This window comes from Lepisosteus platostomus, chromosome 8 (assembly GCF_059453375.1).
Source record: "Lepisosteus platostomus isolate fLepPlt1 chromosome 8, fLepPlt1.hap1, whole genome shotgun sequence".
Taxonomy (NCBI): Eukaryota; Metazoa; Chordata; class Actinopteri; order Semionotiformes; family Lepisosteidae; genus Lepisosteus; species Lepisosteus platostomus.
Window position 1 is genome coordinate 999086 of NC_142618.1, and position 14645 is coordinate 1013730.

The window sequence follows — 14645 nt, forward strand, 5'->3', positions numbered from 1 at the left end:
TTATCAGAACCCCGCATACTCCTGATATGTGTGTAATACATATGATACAATGTTCACTCCATGCTAATAAGGATTCATTCACATACTAGTGTGAAAGTGAAGATGTCTTACTTGTGACCTGGTTAAAAGGTTTAAGAAGATTAACAACATCAAACTGATTCTGAATTAGATTACATAAACAATACAAATGCAAGATGTTGCCAACAAAAAAAAGTATGCTAATACCAGTATTTCCTCAACTGAAGTGTGCCAAGAATAAACCAACATGAGTTCTGAAACACAACGTTACAGCTCTCTTACATTGCTATGACTTTAAGAATTAGCATGATTTCAACAGTAATTTGCATAGCCAGAAGCCAAAGAACAGTGATGTCACAGATAAGGTAACATGCTTCACAATGAGGGTGTGATGAGTTATTATCATGTATAACAGCAAATATGCATGGCAGAAAATAACGTCTTGCATTCTAATAGAGAGAGGGGGTATTTAATTAATAAAAATATGAAGTATTTCAACTGCAATTATGATATTAATGCATGTGCATTTTATTATACATATTTAAACAATATGCAGAATTTTTTTCCTATTCTCTGAAAGATAAAATTCAATTTTTTAACATCCCAAAAAATTAGTTTGCATAATTTAAAGAGGTTGATTTCTTATAGTTAAAATGTTTCGTATGAAATGAATGTCAACCAGAAAAAAACAGAAATCTTTAAAACCTTCCTGAATAATAGGCCAGTTCCTGTGCATTGTTAGGAAGAGGACTGTATCATTTTAGCACAAAGAGCTGTTGTGATATTATAAATGCTTATAAGCTGTAACAAAAATACTGAAAAAAATTTAAAATAAAAAAAAAAATCAAATGGTGGGGGGGAAGCAGATTTACTTTTGCCTAAACTTTTAAGCCCTTTTAACAAATTTCTTGATTCGTCTGATTAGATGGACTTCAGGGTGATCCGAATTAATTAGCAAAAACACTCTAAATACTAAGAAAGCTATATATTGTACTCCTACCACTAATTTAATCATTTGACACTTTTATCCAAGAAAACGTACATCTGGACATAAGGCATCATACTGAAGCAATTCAAGTGAAGTATCTTGCTCAACCGATCAATCAATCAATCAATCAAAATACCTGAGTAGATATCCTGGATGTTTGGTAGCTCACAGCTGGTAATGAGCTGCGCTGACTTCACCACCCTCTGCAGTACTTTGCAATCCCGGGTGGATTAGTTCCCATACCAGGCAGTGATGTCACCAGTGAGGATGCTCTCAATACTGCACCTGTAGGAGCTGGCCTGGATATGTGACAGCATGCCTAACTTCATTAGTCTGCGGAGAAAGAATAGGTGCTGCCGTGCTAGTTTGACCACGATGGTGTGGTGTGGGCCAGGATAGCATCAGGGCGAGGTTAATCTTTCAAGAGTTATCATCCCATCCATTATTTGAACCCAGAATCTTCCAGGTATGAGTTCAGAGCCCTAACCACTACTCCATACTGCTGTCCAATGTTAAAATCTCGGTCTCTTCAATTCAACAAATAAAAAGTTTGTTCACAGATAACTTTAAATCTAGGTCATTACCTGGCAGTTACTCCAAAAAAGTTAGATATGCCGTATGTCTATGCTCAGGCAAAATGGAGAGAGAGAGAACTTTGGCATCAGTTGTTTGTAACACTAAACCAGTTATTCACGAGCATGTTTTTTTACATAGTTAAAATATGGTTTGGATCTAGTCAACAAATTCCCAGACTGTTTTGCCTTCCTTGATGTTATTTATCACTTCAGAATTTATTTTTGTCCTGTACTTTGAAAACTGATAATCAATAATGGGTCTCCCCTGTACCTAATCTTGTAGCTAGTAAGACCTCCCATTTTTTGTAACTCTAACATTCAGAACCAGTTTTTTTCCTAATTTTCCTGTTAAACTTGTGATTCAGGCTAGACTGTGAACATCATGAAATTGCAATCGTAGGCAATGGTTATGCCTTTCTAAATCTGGCATTACCACAGAATGCACAGCATCCATAATGTTGGTCCCAGCAATTTCTCATTCATACTGTACTTCTGGTGAGCTGCAGCTCTGCAGTCAGAGAGAGCAAGGATACATCAACAGTACAGTTCCTATATTCTAAGGGGGTGGTCAGAAGACCACAAGCTGCAGAAAAGTTGGTGAAATTTCCCTCACGGGATCAATGAAGTATCTATCTGAAAACACAAGCCAGTCTGAGTACTAAACCCTGACACAAGTCCCTAAAAAAACCCACCAGAGGAAAAGAAGGCTGATTACATCTTGGGCTCTGCTACTGAAATGACAGTGATGTGTTAATATGCCATAATCTTACGATCCTCGACATACAAGCAGATCTACAGGAGACTGACCGCAGAAGAAGAAACTCCCAACCTAAACCCCATTGAAATGTTGCGGCAGAACCTGAAGCCAATTGTCTGTGCAAGACAGACCTCATGTCACAGAGTAAAAGAAGTTCTTTAAAAGGAGCAGGTGAAAATTCCTCAAAACTGATGTGAGAGTCTGCTCCACGTGTACAGAATTTATTATGTTTTTTAATTTAATTGCAGTCATTGCTGCTCAAGAGGAGAAACCAGCTACTGCATCCGAAGGTTCATATGCTTTGTCACACATGGATACTGATTGTTGCATCATTTGAGTATAAAGAAATGTTGAAAGGGCATCATGTTTTATGTCATTTGCTTCATCAGGTTAACTCTATCTATTATTAGATTGACTTAGATTACGATCTAATACAATTTTGGGTTTTAATTATGTGAAAATCCTAAGGGGTTCACAAACTTTTTTTGGCACTGTATTAGAAAAAAACAATGTAAATCAATTTATGTAATCTATCTAGAGAAAGGTTTAATCACTGAAACCGGTTAAAAATGTATTTTTATATTTTACACCAAGTACTCTGGATTTAACTGTCCATTCTCTTAAAAACAATAGGCTTGGTTGTTCACAATGGCCTGTGTGGAACCACTGACAATATGCACTTATGAGAAAAAAAAACTGAAGTGAAAAATGTGATTTTTAAATATGGACTGTGGTCATATTTAAAAGACACATTTTTAAATATCAAACTAGAAACAGAAAAAAACATGATCAAGTGATTAAAAAATGTAAGCAGCGAAGAGTATTCTTGGAAAGATAGCTCTAATTATAGATGTAAACACATTGTGATGAAATAGTCATTCTTAAAACAGTCTAAGTAAACAAAGTAGATTTTTTCTAAAATCTTATTTAAAATGATAGCTGTACTTGGAAATAATGAGATTGTGATGAATAGATAATTAGCTTATTTAATATTAAAGTTCTGAGTTTTTTTTTATTTCAGCTAGGCCCCTTAAAATGTTGTGCAATGCTAGCTCAATTCAATTTGTGCTGTAAATTAAAAGCAGTGGAAATCCACAGCTTTCTTTCCAAATCAATCTACGCTCATTGAGCTGTTCTCGGATGTGCAAAGCTTGTGAAACATCTTGAGAAAGAAAACAGCTTCACTTTTACACATAACTTAAACTAACAGTGGTGCAGTTCCACTGGAACAAACGAGAGATATCAAAGCACCACACGAGACGGCTCAGTTTGGAAAGATACGCTGTGTGGCTTCTTAGGTCAGTCTTCTTCACCATTCCCAAAAGATACATGTTCTTTCAAAGTGTGCGCATAGTACCCCAAGTGAACTCCACTCACTCCAAAGTGCCCAGTCCTTCCTCTCAGCCTGCCACCACTCAAGACACAGGTAGCAGCTGAACGGCTGCTTGCTTTGCAGACACACGCAAGTAATTGCGAGAAAAAGAAAATGTGTTCACAAAAAATGAAAACAGTGCATACAGCCTGAGTCATTAGAATGTGCATTAATCAACATCCATTTGAAAAGGGTACTGTAAGCACTGTGTAAAAACAAAACAAAAAGCTGCACATTTCTCTTAAAACTGTGTCCATGACAATGTTTAGTGAGACTGGGCCTATTTACTGTATGCTAGACATTTGAAATGACAAGATCTTGTGCGTTATGTATGTGCATATTGTACATAAAGCATAGTGGAGACAACCAAAATCCAAGAGACTTTACTGCAATTTGATTTACAGATTGTCTATGGTTTGATAAATATTTATTTAGTTTTGTATTACATTCTTTATTTTCATTTTCTTTAAGGATACTTATTTCATTAAGACTTGAGTGTGGGGCAAATTATATCCAACTACAGTATAATGTACAATTTAAATTACTGTAGTTCAGTCAGTACCCAGGGTTAGCGGTGATATATATAATAATGTTGAAATTAAGAAAATCAAAATTATACCCAATAGCTAGCAGTCGGCTGTTCTTTACTGACATTTCTTTATTAATTCACTGCATCCTTTGTTCCTCTACAGATATGTTCATTCTGCTAATAGTTGGTAAACTGTCAGATGGTTTGATAGAACAGTGACAAATTTAAATCCAAAACCACACAACTGCAAGGTAAATACAAATTATACATGTACATACACATTACTTGTAATCCTGTCACTTCATGGCAGGTTAGTATAGGTTTCTATTCTTAATTTTCAGGTCTATTTAGTTTAGGCTGGGTTAGATTTCCCAGGCAGAGAGTGATGCGTTCTGTTAACTAATCACCAGTTATAAGAGCACAAAATGTTTATTAAATAAAACACGGAAACTTCCTAACAGTGGTAAGGACTTCCATAGGTTCATCTGCTATAGGTGTATGATATAGTCCTGCAGAAAAAAAAATCAATTTTTAAATGTACTATTTTTAACTAAGAAAAATGAGCATTTTTATACTTCAAATTCTATTTCAATCAAACTTAAAAATAGAAAGTCCTTTGGAGATTGCTTTTAAAAAACAGACATAATTAAAATGAAAAGGGCCAAGACCTTGATCTGTTTTCTGTATAAAATACTTAATTTTGCTGACTACGAAACACAATGTATACCAATGTAATGTCGTCAAAAGTGAAAGAAGAATTTTTATTGTAATCATACTGACTGAATTCATGTCGTACTTTAATGCTTTTTCTTGTTTAATGTATCATGGCAGTCTAAAATGGAAATTTCACTCATTTCAAAGTTTTAAAACAAACTTTTAAAAAAAGAGAAATCATATAATCTCAGGGCAGGACTTGATGAGTCTTTTAATCACAAAACTAAAGAAGATGCAGAATTTCATTAATTGATCTTCACAAGTCTCTAGTTAAGAAATGACTGTGTAATGTTCCTTGCTGTTGGTTGATGGGATTCAAAGTCTGCAATTAAAAAATGATACACAGGAGTCCGCTTTCTGTTCATTACTGGCTGCTTCAGAAATGTCTTGTGCTCAGTGAATCCGAGTTTTTAATGTTTCCGTCTTTAGTCCAGTGGCTCCTGTTTTATCCGGATGACTGAGGGTCCGCGCTGCGCCCTCTTGATTTCCCTCCTAAGGACGTATTCACTAAACTGCGAGGAGTCCACACCCCCACCGCAAGAGCCCACAATCTCAAAACCTCTCTGCTGCAGCCGCTCCAGAACCTGAAACACAGCAGGCGATTATTAGAACAATAACATAGAAAAAGAGTAACTATAAATGCATTCAATATGACCGATTTTCTCCCTAAAAACATTCAGTTTGGAAAGGGTGAGGTGTACACGATGAAAATAAAATTTACATTACGGCTTCTGAAAAGGAAAAAACACTATGGTTGCTCATCATTTTCCTGAACATTATAAAATTTTGAATTTGGTTTTAGAACCATGCACATTACTGAAACATACTTGCCAAATGCAGCAAACTTAAAACTTGTTTTTTAGACAAAAAATATTCATTTAGATGCAACATACAATGAAAGCAATTACAAAAGACAATGATAACTACCGTTCCTTTTACGATTCAACAACTTATTTTCATTTCCTCTCCCTATTAAAACCCTACAACTGCATCTTCTCATTGTAAGCACATGACCCCCTGATTCTTCAGCTTCATAGACATTATCTCCAGAAGGCTGCAAGATCAAATTCCATTAAAGTGCCCTCCGGGAGTACTGTTTTTTTCTATGCCACTTGGCAGCTCAGGATACTCTGAAGCTCTCCCAGCTTCAGGCTGGACTGGATGCCAAACTACAAAGGTCTTGCACTGCTCGCAATTCTCATCTTTTCTCCATTAACACAGCTACGGGAGCCAGTGGCAATTTGTTTTAATAACCAAACAGGATTATACCCTCCCTCCAGACAGTCTGTCCTGGCATGCTCTTTGGAGACCAGTACTTGTCAGGGCGACCAAATCTAAGCTCTCCTAAAAAATGTGAACCAGGACTTTCTCTAACACTGGATCAGTTTCGCTTTATTGACGAGTTGAAAAGTTCATAAACGCAGAAAAGAAAGATCACGGAGAGGCCAAACAAATTTACATATTTTCCAACAATCAACCAGATTTAAAAGAAGACAGAAGTTTGTCATCTTTTATGAGCTGTAGAAAGAGCAGGCGCAACACGAGCTGGATGTCCTGTCCCAGGCATGCAGGCACAGAGGGTGCGAGCCTGCAGTCTCACCTGAACAGAGTTGAGGTGACAGTAGCCGTTCAGCGGGAAGCGTATAACATGCGTGGAGTCGTGGTTCCAGCCCGCGTTCACCGAGTTGCACATGACGTCGCCGATCTCGGGGAAGACCTCCTCGATGAGGGCCTTGTCCCCGCTCAGCGCGATCCTCTCTCCCAGGTCAGGCGCCACGCGCACCACCAGGCACTCGCAGGGCCGAGAGAAGCGCCCCAGCTCCCGGTCCTGCCTCCAGCGCTCCAGCTCGCCCAGCATGGGCTGTAGCTGGAAATACCGCGCCTCCTCGTACAACAGGCTGTAGTCCTGGGGGAGCAGCCAGAGGAGAGCGTGAGAAACCATCGGCACACAGCAGCTCCAGGACTGGGGCCAGCTGCTCCGTCACTGCTGCTTCGGCGCTGTAGCCCTCAGCACACGTTACAAACGAGGCTACAGGGCTTTGCAATAAAGCAGAACAGCGAAAGCAAGCTCGATGTACTGCGACCTTCACTGAACTAAAATAAACGTATTCATCATGGTCTGGCCGAGGGATAAACAGCACAAAACCCTGTGACCGTTGACAGAAAATCAGGCACACACTAATTTGACATTGTTAATCTAGATTGCTCTTGTTACACACAAGACCATCCAAATAAGCAACTGACACATAATTACATGTAATAAACTAAAAAGTGAGCTGTGACTGTGACCAACGACAGAAATCCAGTTTTATATAACCCTCTTCCCTCTTTTTAAATTTATTTTTAACATTTGAATCCAAGCTTCTTCAAAATTTTGCATGAGGCAGGCAGTTTTTAAAACTAACATTTTGTTGTCTTAAAAAAGGTTTTGTGCACTGACTGAAAGATGACACACAGGACAAATACAGTAGGGTCTCGACATTTGTGAGGGTTTCGGGGTAGAGAACCACCATGATTAGTTAAATTCACATAGAACCACATCCACCCCTATACTGTAACAAAGTGTTCTTTAGTATATATTGTATGATATGAAGACATACAATAGTGGCTAGCTGGACTCATCGCATGATTGTGGCCTGTTGCACCACTTACGTTGAGGTTAACAACCTTCGGGTTAGTTTCATCCCGCTCTGCTGTTCTTTTACCAAAGACCTTGTCAACCAGATTGAATGGTGAATTCACCAATTCGCAGATGTCAAGACCCCACTTTGAAAAGTAGAATTTAAAAGTATACCTATCCAGTAATATTCCAACAGAGGAGAAGCCAATTCACTCTCAAAGCAATTTCTAAGCTGTTAAACGTATGAACTAGATTCGAATGCTTTTTATAATGAACTGCAACTTGATGCGTGTTGAGACCAATGGCAGTAAATGTGTTAGGAGGGTTTTTTAAAACACTAATTAAAACCATTATTTATACATTAATCAATTTAGGATACCTTAGTATTAACAGTAAATTTAATTGTAATATCCTAAAACACAGTCAAGTAAAAAACACAAAACCAATAATGATTTAAACAAGTGATGGATTAAGGTACACAAGTCAATTTCCTAAAAGGCATTTATTGTAAATATTGAAAAAAAATCATCATACACTTAAACACAATGAATGAACTAGTAGAATGTCATCCACCTACTTTAAAGTCATCAGGAATGAGAAGCTTGGAGGTCCTGAGGAAATTTAAAATGTATCTGAACATGTGTCCATCTCTATCAATGAAGTAGTGCTGTTTGAGGCTGTCCAGGACGATGGGCTCTGTGCCATCAAAAAGTCGTCCAATTCTGTACAGAGAAAGAAACATAGTGAGTAGAGGTGGAGTAATTTATACAGTATACATATATATCACATCAAATAAGGAACTTTTTTAAAGAAGGGATAATGCAGAGTGTACACTGTAAACAAAATATAATCCATCGACTAATCCATCTGTTCTCTAACTGCTTTACTCAGTACAAGATCACAGGTGAGCTGGAGTCTATCCCAGCAAGCAACAGGTGCAAGGTGGGGACACCCTGGGCAGGACACCAGTCCATCACAGGACACACACAGACAGACACAGACAATCAATACACCACATTAAAATTACAGAAGTATATAAATGAGGCAATAAAGGGATTTTGAATGTTTGTGTATGATGTATGCTTTGAATTTTACATATATTGAAAAGAAATTAAAAACTACAACATCATCAGGAAGCAACAGCACATCACCCTGAACTGAAAGATGTTGAGTTCTTCTTTCCACTTTAGCACAGTGGAGAAAAGACCTGACTGGGGATTGGCTAATTAATTATATCTTAAAATAAACAACACTAAAATGTGTCTGAACATATGTTCAGATACATTTGAAATTTTCTCATTAGCATTTTCTACTAGCAGTTTGATTAAAAAATATTTTTTTTTTACAGTCATCTGAATCCAAATACTTAGTATCATTTAAGATTGTTGCTTGAATACAGATCAATGTCCTTTGGATGTCAATAAACGTGCTTTTAGACAGTGAGAGCTGCTCATCTGGTGATGCTGCATTAATGAGATTAATAAGAGGCAGGGGAAAAGACAAGGCACTTCCTAATGACAGATACTTAGCAATTTATGGCAGAGAGAAAATAAACTGAACAGCAATAAAGAACTGCCAGTTGCAGCTTGTAATATTTAAGATGAACAATGTATGAAAAACATTTACAAAATTGTGTAACTGTTAAAAAGCCCAACAAAAGGATAATAAAATAATTGTAAAAACTGTTTTTTGTTTTCAGCAAAGTCTATAGTTTCTTTAGGAACTTTCCTCTACTAGGTAATTCGTACAACATTTAGACACATTAAATCCGAGATGGGCTTTTTTCTGTCTCTCCATGCAAATGCCTTCCTATTTTTTTTAATTCCATTACAGTTAGTTTACATGGTGTTGAAAATGAATAACCAATGAAACAAAGAAATGTATGGTCGCTATCTCTGGTCCTGGAGGGCCAAAGGCCAGAAGGTGTTAGGGCCAGTCTTAAATTTTCTATTTACAAAAACCTGGAAGAACTGCAGTTTGATTGATCTAGCAAGGTAGCTTTAGGCAGGTTCAGTTAAGCCAGGTAACGACCTGCTATCTCATCTCTAACCTGCTTCAGAGGGAAAAACATTTTAGAAACTGGGTTTCGATGCTGATGATGACAAAAGTCACCAATAGGCCCTCCTGACTCAATTCTCCAGGATCAGAGTTGCTAGAATCTTCACAGTAACCAGATAAAGCAATACTGTACAAATTCAGACTTGATGAAAAACCCTAAATATAAGATAACCCTAAAAATTAAACAAATGGAAATGTTCTCTTATAACTAAAAAGTTCTTATTCAAATGATGATACTGAGAAGGTTTCATTAACTTTGAAATTTTTAAGTTGAATGAAACAAAGATCTATTTTGTGGCACACATTGCTTCTTTCCAAGATGTAACGCTATATTCTGTGCTAGAACTGATAAGGTATTCCGTCAGTACTGGAATTTGACTTTACAGAAATTTTATGAAGTGCTGCAGGACAGGAACCACAAGGTATTATTGCCAGAATTGCTTTAATAGAAACACGTGGGAGTCCACTGCATTCTTCCTGTAATACTGTATGGCACTCGCAGCTCAGAAAACCTTTTCAGTCCTGGAAAATGGCTTGAGTGGTCTTTGCGAGATGAAACCTCCAAAAAGGTAAAATAGGTCAACAGCTGGAAACTACTAAGATAAGACCTGAGCTTGTACACCTTGGAGTTACATGTGGATTTTTGTGTAGTAAGTGGCAACACATATTTCTATCAGCTGCGCCCTGTTGAGAGCCTGTTTAGGAAGGGTTCCTCCATACCACGAGTACAACTGACCACAAAAGGTCATGTAAAACCATCTTTGATTGTGTGCAGCCCTTGAAACCCGCGTGCAAGCCTCATTAGGTGTTAATATTCTGTTGGACTCAACAAAATAGCAGAATAAGTCTTAACAGGATAGAAATATAACAAAAAAATAAGTTAATATCACTTCCAAATCATACTGTGTTGGTAGCAGTCTTTTTTTGATCAGTGGATCATGGAATACCATGAACAGTGTGTAAAGCGGTCCTTCAGAAAGGGTTAAGATGAAGTTTTAATTCAAATTTGTTTTAAAGGCACCATTCAAAATAATTAGCCAACATTTTTTTACCGGGAAAAATTATTTTGATAATTTCACATTCATCACCACTGAATATCAGCTTTCTAGAAGATGCAATACGTTTCCATTGCAACCTTTTTCATTGCATTTACCTGCAAACTATATTGCCCACCCTGCAGGTGTTAGAAAGGAAACCCTCCTTTCACAGAATGCTAAAATATTTCGTATAATTGACAGAACAGAGGTGCTTATTTTTAATAATAAAAAGCATGTGGCACCTGGGAAAAAAGCCAGACAAGTACAAGTGCTTGCTTTGGTGAACATCTTAAGTTTTTTAACATTTGCATAAGACACTAATAAGGCGGTGGGACATACAAACTCTTCATAAGAACAGCTGCCTCCCAGGAGCCTAAATTGAGCCTCATAAATAGTCCTTTGCAACTACTAAGTGCAGCCCATTATTGTGTGCTCACACATCGACATCAGCTCTGGTCTTTCCAAACCAAAGGCTACCAATGCCAGTGATGTCTAGTTTACCGTAATCCTAACTGATTCTGTCTGTGTTCTCGCAGAGCAAAGTGTGTCACAGCTGGATGTGTCAGTACTCATAGAATCAGGACCCACGTAAAACTGCAACAGCAAATTTAAAATGGCAGACAGAAGCAAAGGGGAGGAAAAAGCTGTACAATAAAGGAAACAAAGGACCAGAACAGCATGATGTGTGGCTATAAATCATATATGGGAAAAGACAGAAAAGATGGAGAGAGGTCCTAGTTTATTTGATTATTCCACTGTTTTTCTTTGGAAATGTACTGAGCATCAAAAGAAACCCACTGCTATTCATGTATTTTTTTAAATAAAGTACACAGAATTTGGATTGAAGATTTTGCAATCTTGTAGATTCACAGATTACCAATTGAGCCAAGTGTGTGATGGCCTGAGTATGAGCGTCTAGTCACTACAGAACTCGACTTGAATGATTGATGTCAATCTGAACTGTCAATTTGTGCAGGGTTTAATTGATCAAATCCAAAGAATTCACTTCCTGTCCTTCCTGAAGGCTCATCCTGACGAGACAAGACTCCCACTGGCCAAAACACACTCTCCCAATACTTCTGTTAAAACAGCTTTCTTAAGAGACAGGGATGTAACACCATAGATGTCCTACTTGTCAGAACTGCACAAAACCTTTGAGGAGTACGCTGGAATGATATGTGACATTTAGGGCTCAAAAACCAGTGAACAGGCACAAACTTGGTCAATGTAGAGACAAGAAGTCAGACTGGCACCAACCAATGCAAGTGACTAAACACTTCAGCCCAAAGAATCGTCAGTGCTGTACTACTTACAAAATTAACTTCATGTTTTGAGTAACCTTAATATTTTAACACCATATGACAAAAGGTCTTTTTTGCTCATTACTCTGTTGTTATAGAAATCTGATGTGGAAGCTGAGTTTGAACAAACAACTGCATTTTATTAACCAAAAAGATCATTATTAACCATGACCTTGATGTTATCTTCTGTTTGCCAACCACTTATCCTAAGGTAAGGTTGTTGATCTTATTCGGATAAAGCAAATCTGAAAATAAATGTGCCAAAACTGTTTTAAATACTGCATGTAACAAGGCCACTGTTCTTGTATACCAAAATCATGACTAATGTATTGAAAATGTTTTTCAATTGCAAAACAGGTACTGATAAATTTAAACTCCATTAACATATACAGTTTTCATGCAGAAGAACATGTATTTCCTAATGTTTGTTATAGTGTTCTCTAACCAATCTGGTAGTTTTGTTGCAATAAAACGATCAGGAACTGTTTACTGAAATCTAGAAGTGCATGTCCTTGTGTCAATACACACATTGGGTGTTTTGACGTAAGTTTAGAAAAACTGTCCCTCTTTACACCAAGCAACTTGGAACAGCTGAATCAAACTTGGATCTGCTGACCATCACAAATCTGCATGCCAAAAGAAGATGAAAACAATTTGTCTTCCAAAACATCTGAGGTCAAGCCATCTTCTTCATTTTACAGCATGAAACCAAAGAGCACAAAGAGCATTGACACTGTTCTCAGTGTTAATTCCTACCGTTGGCAGCCACAGGGGTCCCTGGTGCACAGCAAGCACTGTCACCAGGGGTGTCTTTCAGCTCACCTGGTGGTGCTCAGTCAGTGCAGCTGGATGGTGATCCAGGTTATTCTAGATCTTAATCAACAGAGGCAAAGCCAGGAGTGAAAGCAGGCCAAAGAGCATGTTGTACACACCGAGCAGGAGCCACATGCATTACTGTGAACCCTGGGTGTTCAAATCTGTGTAGGATTTCACATCTGAAGTGTGTCAAATGTCAAAACTACCAAGCAGGTGTCTGCAAAACACACCGTGGAATAAAAAGCGAACCAATGTATTTTAAACAGCATCATAGAAAACTCAGTAGTAACTCCTATTACTTTGAAACACTGAAAACATTAAAACATTTAAAAATTGTGTTTTAAAAACAATGTCACAATCACAGAAAAAAAATGCAAGATGTGAATCAAAACAAGCATTAGTGTCCCAAAGAAAGGGTCACATGACGCAATTTTTTGGGGGGATGGAGTTTTGCACATTCATTGTTATAAAACAATAGGCCTCATGGTTTTTGTAGATTGCTGCACTGCATCCTCTCAGTCTCCTATAAAGAATGTGTGCAAACAAAAAGAGGTTCAGCATCGGTAATTCACTTCCATGGGTTATCAAACATCGCTATAAATCTCACCTAGTTAAAACCAATTTGACGCTCTAGTATACTAACTTAAATATATAGATGAGATGTTTAATTAAAAAAAAAGGCTAAGCAGAGTGGTCAATACCATCTGATAATGACTACCAGAGCAATCGATGGGCATTAGGTGGGTTTTGCCAGATAGTACCAGCCGCTTCATAGCTTAACTGTTGTTAAGGCAGCTGTCAATGCACATAAATGATGTGTGCTTGCTTTTTTTTCCCCGTCAGCTTCAAAATAAGGGGCATAAAAGCTCTATAGTACGTAGACCGTAAGCTTGATACATCTATAAAGCTGATAAAATATGGCCACTTCTGTGGATAGAGATTGTGGATTCTATAACTAAAAAAAGCAATATGAACTAAAAGGGTTTATTTAAAAATATTCAGAACTTAAGCCACCTCCACAAAAAGCAGTTGGAGATCATTACTTAGAAAACACGAATTTCCTTTATTGTTATTAATATTCTGAGCAGACTAAACTTATCCAGAATCTTGTATAAATAGTAATAGCACAAAATGTAACTATAAAGTCAAATCTGAGACTATAAAAATGACTTTAATGGTTTGTCATGTCTTTATATGTTTATATGAAAGGGTAAAATAAAAATTATTAATGTATAATCAATTCTATTTTTTTTCTACTGTATATCATGCATATTTATAATCCCTGGCCAAAATAGAGATTTGTGCATATTGTAAGATGAAGATCTTGACTGTGCTAAGTGCATTTACCACATATATAAAGGTTTATATTAAAAAAAACTTCAAATAAAATGAAAATAATTATTCATGAATAATTTAAAACATACAGATGTAATATAATGCACATTTCTTTGCTGTCTTTCAAAACCCAGCAATGTTTGCCAGCTTGAGAAAAAAAAACTTTTAAGGACACGTGGACATCGCATACTGGGCCAGCACGGCTGCAAATGCAATCGGATTCAAACCACACTGGAGCGGGCAGACGCTGGGAGTGAGGGGCTGTCAGACCCCTCCCCCAGCTGGACAGATGCTCTTCAGAGACGCGCTCAACACTAACTACTGCAAAGGAAGAGGTGATGGAGAGCTGACGGCTCCGGCTCCCTTCTGTAAGACACACAAGACAGCTGTGATGCCAGCAGGGGCGCCATCTTCATACTCGGCTGGTTTCACAGCGGAGAAGTTTGGAGACAGACAGGTGTGACAATAATTTGACTTCAAACAAAGGGAGACAGCCTTTTGTGGTAGATTACGATCACGCAGAGG

At 37.6% G+C, this 14645-nt stretch overlaps 1 protein-coding gene across 4 annotated transcripts in view; it reads right to left on the reverse strand.

The window, feature by feature from the left end:
* Positions 1-4350: 4350 nt before the first annotated feature.
* Positions 4351-14645, reverse strand: part of kctd1 (potassium channel tetramerization domain containing 1) — a 47910-nt gene continuing 37615 nt past the window's right edge. For all 4 annotated transcript variants that reach the window (XM_088642002.1, XM_088642004.1, XM_088642000.1 and 1 more), the window contains exons 3-5: positions 8151-8295; positions 6554-6859; positions 4351-5537 (exon numbers count right to left, since the gene is read on the reverse strand). In XM_088642002.1, coding sequence (XP_088498128.1) covers positions 5379-5537; positions 6554-6859; positions 8151-8295 — 610 coding nt within the window. In that variant the 3' untranslated portion in view covers positions 4351-5378. The remainder of the gene's footprint in view (positions 5538-6553; positions 6860-8150; positions 8296-14645) is intronic.